Below are 14,812 nucleotides of genomic sequence, written 5' to 3'. Positions count from 1 at the left end.
TTTCTAAGAACCAGCAGGCTCTGGAAAGGCTTAAGCAGAAAGCTGTGCATCTCCTGCCTGCTTCCCCTCACCATGACTGCCCTGCATGCAGCAAAGGGCTGCTGCAGCCTGCCTGTCTGATGTGCTGGGCAGCATGTCACACACCAAGCAGGCTTACTATTTGCCTGGCAAAATCACCCCACACTGAGGGCAGCCTCAGGACCGCTTCTGCTAGCCATTAGCTGTCATGGTGACTTGTGCTTTGCTAAATAAAATGGAGACTTTTGCACGGAGTAGTCTTCTCCTGAAGACAAGACTGGCAACAATGGGACAAGGAGCAGAGGCACAGAGACTGAAGGGAATGAGCAGCTCACCTGTGGATGCTTCATTGGGCAGAACAAATGAAGGCGAAGTGCGTAGACAATCTCACAAACCATGTGAAGTGCTGAAGGAGACAGCCACACTCCTGCTAGGCTAGGAAAAGAGGAACACACTGTGGTTCCCAATGTGTGAATAAAGCTCCGTGGCAGGGAAGCAGAGTTACTGGAAACCTCCTGCCTGCCCACGCCTTCAGCACAGAATGGCCCTTGTGGGAAGGCTCACGCGTGACAATGCAAGAGCCGCTCATACAAGTTCCCCGTGAGATGTGGCCAAGGAGGCGATTTATTTCCAGCTCCCTTTCAAGATGAAGTATGGCTTGCACTGCCACTGCCTAGGCTGTAGTTATTCTGTAAATAAAGATTTTCTGTCTTCCATGTGGCAACTTTTGCCCTGAAGTCACTTTTTAAAGTAAGCCTCAGAAAGAGAGGCAGGTGAGCGCAGCCGAGAGCCCGGACAGCAGGTACCCATTAGCACTAAACACTCGGTCTTGGTGTGAGAGAAACTTTCTTCCGTATTTCACCTTCTAACACGCAGGTGATTGGTGGCAGGGCAGCAGAGCTGTCCTGTACCTCCGATGCTTTACTTCTTTTCGCTTGGTGAAGGCATGATGGAGGAGGCAGACTTTGCTGCAAAGCCTTTCTGCTCCCTCTGTGCTCGGCGCGCACGCTGCGGCCTCGGGAAGCCTCCGCACCACAGTTCCACAAGAACACAGAGTCACCCAGCTCTTTTCTTTCTTTATTTTTTTATTGAAAGCTTCATCAAAGAAAACAGAAGTTTAAACCTAACATCCACTGATCTACAGAAAGCCCCAGGAGTGGGAAAATGGCAGCTATTAGGATTGTGGTACAAATGGAAAACATCAAAAAAAAAAAAAAAAATCATAGCAGTACAGATCTTTCAAAGACATTCTGAGACATCAGCACACAGATGCCCATATAAATAAGATTCATAATTTAATGTATCACAGAGGTTCAGTATTCTACATTTTGGCTACAATGAGGTCTGTAAGGGCTTTAAAGAACCTCTGTCCCACTTTTGTGATGCACGTTTTCTTGATAGGAAGTTCATCTGCTTTCAAAGCTGCTTTGATTTTTCTTACAGACAGAATCTGTTCATTCTCCTTTAAAAAGGAAAACAAATAAATGTTCCTATATGAATTCTGTATGCTTCCTGGTTTTTACATAGAGTTGTTTTGCCTCCAAAAGATAGTAGAATTTTCCTCCACTCTGGAATACAGAATATTTAATAATACTTCAGTTACATAAACATCATGTTCTCTTCTCTAGGCTGTATTTTTGGGCTTTTAAAAATATAACTGACTGTAAATTCCACCAAATCCATAAAATTTTTATCCAAGAGAAAGACACTTATAGGCAGAAATCAAAGTTGGGCAGATACTCTCTTAAGGACAGCAGATGCAGATCTTGGAAGGTGCTTAGACCTTTGCAGGGTTTGGCCCTACAAGGAGACATGTTATTTGTGAACCTGCCAAAGGCTGATACTTTTCATTACACGTTTTTATTAACGTGAAAAAATGCAACTGTCACTGTTGGGGAGTGAAATCCTGAACAACTGAAATAAAGACAAACATTTTTCTCACCATGAAAAGCTAAAGCAACACTTTGTCTTTTACTTTTCAAACAACATTTCTCATAGTTTTCTGTTAATTTTAACAAAGAACATGTTAATAAATGGGAGAAGAAAGGGTCTCTTCTGCCTGCTTTGAGGCACAAAGGTGAATAAATCTCTGGGGTAAATACAGAGTTCTAGCCTATTTAGGTGACAGGAGCAATATAGAAAAAAACGGTGCTCTTTTTGAGGGCTAACTTTCCTTACACTGCATCTTTGCTGCTTGCTGAGATTCTAGAAATCTGCTCCAGTGAGGGACAGAAGTCTGCTGGTCACTCAGCCCTCCTCTGCTCCTCTGGGAAAGTGTGCGGGCATGACTGTGTGTATGCGTATTAGAAATGGAAGAAATCCTCATTATTAGAGCCAATTGCCATTCAACTGAAAAGACTAATACACCAAATGTCAGTGTCTTTGTTGTTTTCTGTTTTGCATTTCCATCACACCGTGACTGTTTTCTCAGTTCACATGGGCTACCTAGAAAGACCTGTAAAATCCCTTACCCTAGGGCACTTCTTTTGTATAAGGACCAATTTCATGTTAAATAAAGTTTTGAAAGGAAATGTTGACCATGTGTGTATCAAACGTTACTATCTTCAACTACCACATTTGGTCTCACCACTAAAAATAGATCGCTTTATTACTTTAAGCACATTACCACTCTTTAGCATGACTTACTGTAGGTGGAGTTCAGCTAGTCTGCCTAAACCTGTTTTGCTCATGTCAACCTCAGCATTAAAATGAAGTGGCATGAGGAGCACCATCAAGCTTAAAATCAAGAAGCATGTCAATTTCTTAAACACTTATTATCAGTCTCATCCTTCAGTACCATAAACAACATAATATAGATCCAAATACTATGACATATTAAAAATAAACTTTATTACAATGCAGGCTTCCTCAAATTTGCTGAGTTTTGGTACACACACATACATAAATAATACCCTTCATTCGATTTTTACTTGTGTAAAAATCCATTTGAATGCTTCAGCCCATTGCCCATTGAAAGTTTAAGCCCTCAACTTCCCTAATAACCAGCCTTTATCTTCTATAGTTGGGCATGCATCCATAGCAGAAGACAATACAATGTGATGCAATTGCTCTCAGATATGCCTCATTCTGCATTACAGTGGATTTCTTGACCAACACAACCAAGGCAGTCTCTTGGTAAACAGAACTATACAAGTAAGCACAAGCTAAGGACATTTCAAGAGTCTGTTTCACTGGAAGGCAATAGGAGGACATTCACAATTTGAGGCCTGACTGTCACAGGTGAAAAGTGCTTACAAAACCAGCAGTAGAGCCAGATAGGAAGAAGAGTCCCTCAACGATCTCACTGGAAAACGTGAGACTTTTCAGTGCCCTGATCTACACTCTGGTCAGCACCTGCAAATATAATACTCTCTTCAGTTCCACTGTATCATTTTTTTCTCAGTGTTAAGTGACGAGCCCAGGTATTCAGAATTTTCTAGCCATAATTCATATTTTTCTGACACCCATCCCGTATTTATCTTTTAAAGTAAAAACAAAAATACCAAACCTGAACATCCAGATTTGACTATTTACAAGAATTCAGGTGTGATGGAAAGTACATACGCAGTTCAGCTTATGGATTTGATGTTGCTTCTAGACCGCTGGGCCAGGCACCATTGCCTTAGACTTCTAGAGTTGTTTCTGCAATCTTTCAGGAACCCTCGTGATATTTAAAGCTAATTGGTAAGACATAGATACTGACTTTATGAATTCTGATCTTCAAAAACAAGAAAAAAAATCAAAAAGATAATCATAATAAACCTTCCAATAAATCTTATTAGCCAGAACATAAAGAAAACCAGTTTTTGAGTTCAGAAGCCACCAAGTATTCCTGTGCTATGATGACAACCATGCAGCAAGTGTGTTGCTTTTTGTTATCTCTTATCTCATCTTAAATTTTTTACAAATAAGTTACCACTTTCTGAGCATTTGTATGTTCTATTTTTTTTCTTACCTTACGATCTATGACTATACTCAAAGCTCACATTGCTTATAAAACATAGACTTTCAAGTACCATTTCACTGATTTTTGGGAACAGCAAGATGATCAATTGTATTTAGGGGATCCATTTTCTTTCCTCTTCTTCTTCCTCTATTTCTTTGTTTGTTTTGATTTCAAACACTATTAAACATTGCAGCATGGAAAAAAAGAAAAGGAACAATTCTAACACAGAATGCACTTGAAACACTTTAAAGTGACAGGCATCGTGATACCGTTCTGCCTGTCTGACTTAATAAAAAACATTGAGATTGCTTAAATTTGTTTGCTGAAAAAAATAACAAAAATGTTTCTGAATGTATAAATAAAGCAGCAGAGTTCTGAATAGAAACAAGAAGGTACCTCAGCATATTCATCAGCCACATGGTAGCTACCTTGTAGCCTCATTGTTGATAGTAAATGAGACTTTTTGAATGTCACATTAGAACTAACACAGAAACAAATATGTTTATTTTATATTTAACTGAATTGTGCCTGGGGTTATCACTATTTGTACAAAGAATTCAGAGAGAGACAGAAAGAGAGTACGTGTAGAAAGGAAGAAAATAAGGCTAGATTGATTTTTCCCACATATGCCCTCCAAAGACAGAGGGAACCTTTATCCAAGGACGAAATTCAAGTGCCACTCTCAAAAAGCAACATGTAATGAGACAGTATGTGGAACAGAAAGAGATATGATTTTTTTTTTTTTTTTTTTTCCTGAATTAAAAATGTGAATATTGTTGTTCTTTTATTTTGGCATCATCTGGTTTTCAGAAGTGGCAAGTATTAACAACTACTCTGGAGAAAGCAGAAGTTTCATCACTTCTGAAAATCAGGCCCTCTTCCTATGGTGAAGAACCACGTGGACTCCCATTCCTCTCTTTTATATGTAGCATATCTAGCAGCCATTTACTTGGGAAACCCCCTCCCACCCCACACTACATTAAAATATATGATCTTGTTTTATCAATTTAAAAAAATAATTGTGTACTTTTCCCCCTAAGAGTCAGGTTAGGGAAACAGAGATCTCTTTTTAGATTTGGGTGGCTGAATCAGATTGATCCAATATAAATGTTTGAATTTAATTATTTTTAATGGATACCCTGTCTCTAATGCACCACAATAAATGTGATGAAGCTTCCCCTCTCTTCTGAATGGAGGAAAGTTTAAAAATGTTTGGTTTAAATTTACATATAGAAATATGTTTATGTATGTATATATTTAAATGCTGCTTCTCTTCTGCCTCCTGAAGGAAAAAAAATCATCTTTTGACTTGCTTTTCACCTTTTTTTGGTTGCTTGGAAAAATCAAGGGCCATAATCAAGATTTCTCTGTGGAGAATAACTGTCATTCCTGAAACAGGTTTCAGTGGATTCAGTTTAGATAACGTCTTTTCTGCCTAATCATACTAATTAGTGATTGTCAGCCAACATATTAAGACAACGGAAATCATAGCAGAGAAGAATAATTTTTAACTTCCTGCCTGCATGACAATACTAGCGTAAGTCATTTTCAACATTTCTGCTTGTATGGGAGAGCTGAAATGAGAACAAAGATCAAGTTTGCTTTCTGTCGCATCTAACTGGCAATTTGAATGCATCGCCGAAAAACGCAGAATTAAGGTGGCTATGCATGCTGGACGATGACAAAGACTGAGGTGAAGAAATGAGTCTGTGGTATGTTGGAATTCAGAAGGAAGACTGTTGTTTCAGAAGAAATACCAAGGATCAGGCAATTCAACAGAAAAACTCATCAAAATTAAGCCCACCTGGACAGATTAGTTGGTGACCCGCTCCCCTGCTTTGTGATGTTCTCCAAAGCACACCATCAATAAGCTTCTCATACCAACTATTCTGAAATTTCCACTATAAACATATGCAGTATGTAAAACACCAGTGGAAGATAGTTTAAACAAACAAGAAAGTAAGAACTGGTCCGGCCATGTAGGTCAAATAAAGATAAAAAAAAGAAAAAAACCTCTATCTTCTGGACTGCGTTAGGGTGTCACTTCATCTTTGGTATAAAATAGGCCATCCATAGGCTGCATTTGTTCACAACTAGGAAAGACTACAGAAATTGTCAACAATTTCTTCTATCTATTGCTTTTTTTGCACTTTTTTGACCATAAGCTCCTATCTACTTAAGTTTTTTTAATGCTCTTAAGCTAGGTTTTTGCAATGTGACAAGCAAAGCAGACTAAAAACTTCTTAAAGCTCATAAAAAAGACTGCAGATAAAAAGCACTAATGCTTTTGCTAGCGATCACGCTTTGTAAATAAAAAAATCTGCATTCTGCAAGAAAAAAACCCTGCATTCTCTACAATGCAGCAAGTTTTTTTCTCAATTCAATAACTTTACTGTAAAATGCTTTAGCCTTCTAGAATTTTTTTCTGTCAACACTTAAGACAAAGTTCATAAAAGTCCCAGCATTTTTCCAATCCTTTCAGTTGCCACAGTTCCTTTATCATCAACTTTTCTTCAAAAGAAGAAAATCATTTTCTTTTAAACTGTACAGTTTATTTTTGTTCACCCCAAAAACTCAGTCTATTAAACTTCTGCACCAGCACCGGTGTGAGCAGTTTCAATTCATTCTCGGGTTTTCTAACAAGACGTTGACAGCTTGCCTTGAGAGCCTTTGACGTCCTTAAAATTAAGGCAATTAAGATTCAAGATAAACCTTACCTAAACATTTCTTTAAAACAAACAATTGAACAACAACAACAAAAAAAGAAAACAACAAAAAATGAACAACAACAACAACAACAAAAAAAAAAACAACCAAAAACCACTCTAAATTTAAAACAAGAAGAAAAATAAAATGAGAGAAAAAGAGTAGCTTAATTTTTGAGGAAGACAATTGGTTTTCATCTCAACTTGCTCCCTCTTGACATCATCAGTTTTTTCTGTTAAAAAAGAAAATCTAGCTACACCTCCAGGTAAATTCTGAATTCAAATGTTCGTCCAGATGAAATGTCAACCCAGCATTTCTCCTCTGGGTTTTTTCTTTAGTTAAGAAAAAAAAAATAGCAAAAATAAAATTGTCAGACTACATGACGGAACCATTTGCACAGCACATAAAAACACTGTTTTGTTTTCGTTGGGAAAGGTAGAAAAAAAAAAGCATTCATTTGACGCCTGTGCAAACTGGAAGCCAACTTCTTGTTCAGTGAAGTTTCTCCATTCAAGGCAAAGATTTCAGACCGACATTCTTCAGTCCTGTTTATTGTCTGTAAAAACAATTGAATTAAAGTGGTCATTAAGTCAAAACAACTTTGAAATAGGCTTCTCTCCTTTTTTTCCACCCAATTCCCTTTAAAAGTTATCCAAGCTAAACTAACTTTGCAGCTGTTTAAATATGATACCACCACTAAGCTGAAAATAGTCAGGCAGAAATAGGGAACTCCTGCTTTGGGGACGTTAACACATCCTAAGCAGATGACTTTACTTTTGTTAATGCTCTGCTTAATGGGCGGTCCAACTACAATGAAATGAGATGAATACGTGGCCTAGTACTGTGTAAATATTTCAAGAGTAATACAATAAGAGAGTGAATATTTTCATAATATTAAGTGGCACTATTTATTTTGGATACTAATGATAAAACAAAGGATAAAATTACAATAAAAGGGTAAGTCCAATTTGTTAATAAGAACACATTTTCTGATGGCAAGAACAGTTAGACTGTGGAACAGTCTGCTTAATGAGCCAGCTATTTCTAACTTAGAAACAAAATTTGAGATAGTATTAGAAAAATACTTTTTTTTTTTTTTTTTGAACATATAGTTTCAAGTCTTGCTAAAATTAGCATAGAAAACAAGCTAAACTACCATTTTTATTATTATTACTATTTTTAAGAAGATAACTCTCATTTTGTGTTTTTGAGGTTTCCTGAAATTTAAACATACCTCTAATAAAACTTATCTTGGCAAGATGATACAAGATCCTGGGGGAGATATAGTTCCTACTTATAAACACTGGTAAATGTATCAGTAAGCTATCAGTAAGAGTTAGTTATTGCTTCTCCTACAGTCCTCAAACCTTGCATGGAAAAAATCCTTTTCCAACTCAAGTTCAACTCAATAAATGCTAGCACCTTTCCATTTGTGAGCAGTAAAGCATTTGCCTTGCTTAGTTTTAAGTTAATTTTATTATTACGAGTTAATATTTGCCACAGAACTATTTCTCCAGTATGGTAAACATAAAATGAACTTCGATTTTAAATATTAAATTTGCCAAAGAATTTTTTTCATTGTACAAAGGCTTGAAATTAATATTTTGAATGTAACAACAGTTGTATGTGGAAAATACGAATGAACTATTTACTTAGGATTTCTAAAGCAGTTCTCTATGCATAACTTCCAGTAGGAGTACTCAGTTTGGGCTGCTCAGTGCCTAAGATTTTACTGCCTCTCTGAGTAGAGTGGGCACTAAAGGGTCACAGCACACATTCTCTAACAGCCTGGCACTGAGGTTGCCCAGAAAAGGCTTCAGAAAAACTGAACCCTTTCCACATTTAAAATCAGAGTACTTTGTTCAACAGACAGAGTTTTGTTTAGGGGTAAGAGAGTACAATTTCCAGGGGGAAGGATCACCATTTAAAACCACTTCATAGATTTCACACTCTTATGTGGAAAATTAAATATTTATGAGGAGAAGAAAAGAGGCATTGCAGGTCTAAAATAATTAAGGTGATTTCCTCATAGAGCTGAGCTGTCTGCTCAGAAACAGGAGGCTGCTTCTCCTATATTGCTCCACTTCTAGAAGTCAGGTTTTTGACATGAAGTCATCATTTCTGAACATCCCTGGGTGGGATGCTCAAATAGAGCAGCCAGCATATTAAATGAAAGAATGTGTATGCTGAGGAAAAAAAAGGGAACTTAATTTTTAAGTCTTAAGGTTTATTTTTGTGTACAGAGAGTACAAGATTCTTGTAACACCCCGAGTACCTTTGCCCTCCTTCGTTGCCTGCAGTTTCATGGTTGTTGTAAAGAAAATAAAAATAATGAAATACTCTGTTAGAACTTTTCTCCTGACTGATCAGTTCCTATGAAACTATTTCTTAGTGTCTGTCTTTTCCTTTGCTTATATTTGAAAAAAAACATTATGCGGTCATGTGAAGTACTTCCTCTCTACTGCTTTGAGAACAGATGTATATTGGGCATGGTAGTTTTTATTAATAAATGTGACCTTCGAAGAGTGGATTAGAAACATTATATTTTAATTGCTAAATAACTTCATTTGATTTTATGTTAAAGGTTACTGAAATATTCTGGTAGGATTTGTTTTAAGACAGAGATTGCATACATATTTGTTTCTTTCAATAGCTTCCCACACTTTGCATTTCTGCCCACAACTGGCAGACACAAATAGAGGGCACTTTTCAGAAAAAAAAAAAAATATATATATATATATATACAGTAAAAAATATGTAGTGGATCTCTCCGTGTGATTTAAAAGGAAAGAATTTCCTCTGAATACAAATGCCAGTGCCATTAGAACCATAGCCATCACTGCAGCAAGGCAGTAGCTGGCAAGGAAAGATGAAGGATCTAATTCTCAGAGAAGGTGGGAATTCACCACATGAGAAAGAACACAGCACTCATTTCAATGAAGAATCACAGTGTAGTTTCCTCCTCTGTGGGAAAAATTCCAGAAGCAGCTGCTCACAGCTACCTTATGAACACATCTGAACTTAAGTTCTTTTGCTTGGAGACTTAATTGAAAGCAAACTGGAACATGGGAATGATCAGATCCAACTACCTTCAGAACACAGTCATCAAAGCCAGTGAACAGGATGGCACTGTCAAGTGTATTTTTCTCTTGGCCAAATATATTCTGTAAGTACTTTGCCATCACAGGTACTAGACAGGCTGATGGCTAGTAGGGGTACACACACATAGATTGTATCTCCAAAATAGAGTACTGGATGAATCAACAAAATGATTGTGATCAACTACTTTTATATTTACATCTGAACAAATATGGGAGTGACATATGAAATAGTGAGGTATTATAAACATAAATATGGCAGTCAAAAGGGGCCATTGTGTGATCTGACACCATTGCTTATTCATGTGTTAGGCAAAGAAATGCATCTTCCACTTCCTGAGGTCGCAAATGAAGTAAAGCAACTGACAGACTGGTATAATTCTTATCTTTTCTATACCAGCTCATATATTATGCCTCTTGCACTGTAAGTACTATGGCATGATGCATTAACTGACATACCAAATGTTTTTCTTATCTGATGATTCGTCTACTTCCTTCCACAGGATAAAAATTGCATAATTGTTTTTACAGTGATGCTGATTTTCAATGTACTTGTATTAATAAATGACAGTGTTTGGAATATGGCAAAATTCCTGGAATTGGTCCAAATTCCTAGAATCTGTCTGTGGATCACTACCTGTGACTAAGTCCCTTACTTGTCTTCAAGAGGACTGATTCTGTTATCTCAAAGGGAAGGAGTGTAAGAGGATAATTCAGAAAATGATGGGGTTCTAGGTCCAGCTATCAGTGTATTGATCTTAAATTTTGCAGAGTATTCCATGGGAAGCAAATAAAGTGAACAGAGGATGAGAGAAAGACAGAGTAGTCTTCTCCTCATCACAGTGTTTTCCATTCTGTTTCTAGCTTCTGCCCACTTGGTGTCTGCATGGCACCAATTTAGCATGCTCACAAATACCCGTTTGGGGCAATTTACACTGTTTAACTAGCTGGACTTTTGGAAATGAACCTTTATGTTTGTACCATGCTAATTTTTGCCACTGCAAAATTTAAGTCCTGTTTATAACCTCTGGTGCTAGATGGTGGTTTAGCCCGGTATGGAGACTGTTAATGCAGTTGTTGAGATCCTTCTGAGTCCAGAATTAGCAGAAGCTTGCTAGAGAGCATGGAACTCAAGAACAATTTGCTTAGGTGAGACCATCAGGCAAAACCCTCTACTAATTACACTACTATATACATACAATACTCTCCTGAACTTAATGAAGCAATGCTGAATTTATATTGCTGAAATGGGAAGCAGAATTTGGGCCACTATATGGAGGAGACAAAACCCTCTATCTACGAAGTACATGCCTACTTACTTAGACTGTTGGTAAGAATATGCAGGTGCATGTTCACTGGATGTTTCCACTGTCATCTGTTGCTGTTGACCACTGGCTTCCTGTGATGACGATGCTACTGTCTGTGGAGAAGTATCAGCAACAACACCCTAGGGAGTCAAATGAGAACATAAAAAACTTACTATTTTTAGTCACTTTAGTGGATTATGTAAAGGACCTCAGCACCAGCTCACATTCCTGTATTTCTCTACAAGTTCTGTATGGTTGAGAGAGTTTGAGATTGGAGAACCACATGCTAACAAAACAAACTACATTAGTTTACAGAGATAATCCAGCAATGAGAATCTTCCTTAGTGTACTAACATCTCCAGTACTTTGTTCTCACAAGCTGCAGTGGCGAATACCTCCACATTTGGGAACAGTTTTCTGTCCATTCAAAGCCAAAGGCAAAACTTCTGACTTCAGCGGAGTCTTGATTTTACCTCTTGTATTTTCTTTAACAAATGCATGGCTCTTCTGACTTTCACTTACCTACCCCAACTTCACAGTGAGTTCACTTTTATTTTGCTCAATTTATAGTGAGACAGAAACAAAGACTAGGTCCACCACCCTCTGCTTTATTACATGTCCACCAGAATTCTAGCTGCCTTAAGAAAACAATGCACTCCGGTACACAGTGCACTTATGCATGTTTCATTTCAACAATAAATTTAACTTGCACTAAGTATTTTTACCTGTTAAGTCAAAGCTTCATTGAAGTTTTATTTACAAATTTGTAAACAAAACGAACAAACAAAAAAATGTAAGTAGACATACAAAAGTTGATATGCATGGATTTAACATTGTATTCTATTTTTTAGCCTATTTGGACATTCTGAATTCTAACTATTTTTGCATGCTTTCAAGGTGAACTACATTTTCTCTCCTTTACGCTCAGGTTTGGTGTCTTGGCCACACTAATAATGCTAGCAGGTCTCTCCAGGGAACATGCATTATTACCATATTGCACACAACAGAGCCAGAAGAGGGAGCACAAAGCACTTGCTTTGTTTTCATTTGAGTCCTATATAAACAAAAGGTAGTTTATTTTACATTATCTGTGAAAAAAGTGTTTAATTTATCATAAATTCTACATATCTGTTGCTTAATAGACTATCAGTATTATCTTTTTCTGTCTATGTCTTTGTCTTTATACTTCCACTCTTGTCCATCTCATCTTGAGAATGTAAGCTCTCTGGGGCAGAAACCATATTTTTTGGTCTCTGCTTGTGGGGAGCATCCTGCATAGCAGGTTCCTGGTTCGTGATGCTACATGAATACAGATGAACGGTAGCAATAATAGTCATCACTGGATCAGAGCAAGACAGGCTATATATTCAGATAATATTTAATTACTACATCATAGGACTTTATCAGGCATGAATATACCAGTGGGTGATGGTGAGGAGGGCTCAGGAAGAATTAACTTAATTTCTCATTGGTACTGGCTAGTGCTGATGCATGAGCCACTCTCATCTCCATCCCATGGTTTGCTTTTGATTCAGATTCATATCTCTCCTGTTTATAACCTAAGAATGGCAATTAAAAAGAGGTACTCGTAGCCCATTTGTAAGTAAACAAGGCCCAGGGCAGAATTATCCTCTAGCAAAAAAGAATAAAAATATGATCAGCACAGTATGACAAAACAGTAGCAGCCTTTTCTGTGGGACCTCATTTAGGAATTTCAGGGAACTGGGAGAAACCAGGATGAGTACTTGACTGCTGGTGGGGCCATGCCAACAGTACCACTAACACAGCATCCTCAAAGCACAAAGCAGCAATAGCAGCAACTCCAAAGTCCACACAGCTGAAGACAGAAGTATGGAGACTCTGGCATCCCTCACATTACCCCTGTGTAGGGGAGAAGTTATTAATAAAAGGGGATAGCACCAAAGAGAAGCACACACTGAAGAGGATGCCAAGGCTCCCTCCTCTCGCTGTGCTTGGTGGCCCTTATAACGCTGCACAGAAGTGGAGGCCGAGCTGATGCTCTCCCAGCAGCTTGTGGTCTACAGGGTTGAGTAAATACTTACTCATTAGACTGTCATCAGCATGACTCAGCCCCAAGGAGGGAGGGAGCGAATCCTTCCTCAAGGATGAAAAAGCACTCAGTCAGTGCAGCATCCTCCACGTCTGTATATACAAGAGGAAGGTTTCCATTGCTCAATCACTTTTTCTGGTGTCTAAATGTTTCAGCAATTACCTATACTTGCTAAGGACCGCATCAAACCCTCTTGCAATCTTCTCTTCTTGGAATCTCTTTTGGGTTCGTGGTCTGCCTGCTGGGTTTGTTTTCCTGTCTCTTCCCATCTCCCTCCCAAGTACATGGGAAAAAAATAGTAATTATCACTGATATTTTATTCCATATCTTGCTGTACAGCAAAACAAATTATTCCATATCTTGCTGTACAACAAAACAAATGCAAAACAAGAGCCCTAGCAAATAATCAATCAATCAATAAATGAATATAAATGGAAGGAGAAAGAAAGAAAAGAAAAATATAAGGAACGTACAGTCTTAATTTTAAAAGCTGGAAGATGTACCATTCCATACAGTGATTTTAGGCCCCTCTCAAAAAATAGGTGCAGTGAGGCATAATAGAAGAAGGCTTCTGTTACCCCTTTACTCTGCTTTCTTGGATGGAGATAAACTTACTTCAATAGGGACAGCTGTTGGAGGCACAGGAGTGTACTGGGGAATGTAGGTCCCTTGCATAGGTGCAGCAGCAGTCATGTACTAGAACAAATTGAAGGCAAATTAACATTAGAAAACCACAATCAAGCTGCAAAAAAAAAACCCACAATGTATTAGAAGCATGACACTCTTTCAATTTTCTGTAAAGAGTTTGTTGGTTAATGCATAGTCTATTATTTATTTTAATTAAGGATTTTAGTGAATGGTAGGAATTACCTTCTAGCTATTAAAAATCACAGTCTTGAACTTCAAAGTCAGGTCACATTTGAATACAGGCAATAGTAAACATATTGCTGATAGATTCAGATTGTATTATTTTTTCACATGCTTTCTGAAACTGAGATACTCTTATGTGTACTTATAAATAAAACAGTAAAGAGACATGATAACAGCCTATATATATATATATATAGTGTTTACAGATACAGAAAGAGTCTAAACAATTATTTTGGAATCTTATTTATCTCATCATAATGACACCTACAAAACATGAAGCACAAAATTTGACAGTTTTATTCCCGTCTATATTTAACCATATCATTAAGAACATTACAGCTTACAGGGAATGGAGGAGTGATCCAAGACAGGAAAAATAAAGGAAGAGGAAGACATGTCTGGGAGCCTTTTGTACATAGAAGCCTTAATTAAATTCTTAAGGATCATTTTTATATTCAGGGATTTTTTCTATGCATTTTGAAGTTTCTCCCAATTATTATTAAAGCAATACTTGGTATTAGCTTTTCCAAAATACTTTCTCTCCCAAGTACTACAAGTTAGTCTTTTTTTTTTTTTTTTCTTTTTTTTAAATTTATGAGCATTTGTGAATTTTGCCATTGGTGCAGCACTAGTCTCTTTATATACAGCAATTCTTAAAAAGCTCTTGAACTGAATGCAACAGATTGTTCAAGTCTTCAAATAAAGTATCAATATTAAGTTGTCAGATCCGGATGTACTTTTCTTTCTACAATCTAGTCCTAACTGCATGTCTTCACTGACAGGAATCTCAGAATGT

General features: G+C 37.4%; 1 protein-coding gene across 12 annotated transcripts in view; it reads right to left on the bottom strand.

Annotated features, from left to right (window-relative positions):
• Positions 1 to 1,861: 1,861 nt before the first annotated feature.
• RBMS3 (RNA binding motif single stranded interacting protein 3) overlaps positions 1,862 to 14,812 on the bottom strand; it is a 708,203-nt gene continuing 695,252 nt past the window's right edge. For 9 of the 12 annotated variants that reach the window (XM_035316418.1, XM_035316417.1, XM_035316419.1 and 6 more), the window contains 3 exons: positions 13,762 to 13,842; positions 11,088 to 11,215; positions 1,862 to 7,226 (listed from right to left, as the gene is read on the bottom strand). In XM_035316418.1, the coding sequence (XP_035172309.1) occupies positions 7,220 to 7,226; positions 11,088 to 11,215; positions 13,762 to 13,842 (216 nt within the window). In that variant the 3' untranslated portion in view covers positions 1,862 to 7,219. Of the gene's footprint in view, positions 7,227 to 11,083; positions 11,216 to 13,761; positions 13,843 to 14,812 lie in introns of those variants that run through there. The other 3 variants (XM_035316420.1, XM_035316429.1, XM_035316430.1) reach the window with 1 other exon arrangement.

The sequence above is a fragment of the Oxyura jamaicensis genome, chromosome 2 (genome assembly GCF_011077185.1).
Source record: "Oxyura jamaicensis isolate SHBP4307 breed ruddy duck chromosome 2, BPBGC_Ojam_1.0, whole genome shotgun sequence".
In the NCBI taxonomy this organism is placed as follows: domain Eukaryota; kingdom Metazoa; phylum Chordata; class Aves; order Anseriformes; family Anatidae; genus Oxyura; species Oxyura jamaicensis.
The sequence above is the reverse complement of the archived record's forward strand: the minus strand, read 5'-3'. Positions and strand labels throughout refer to the sequence as shown.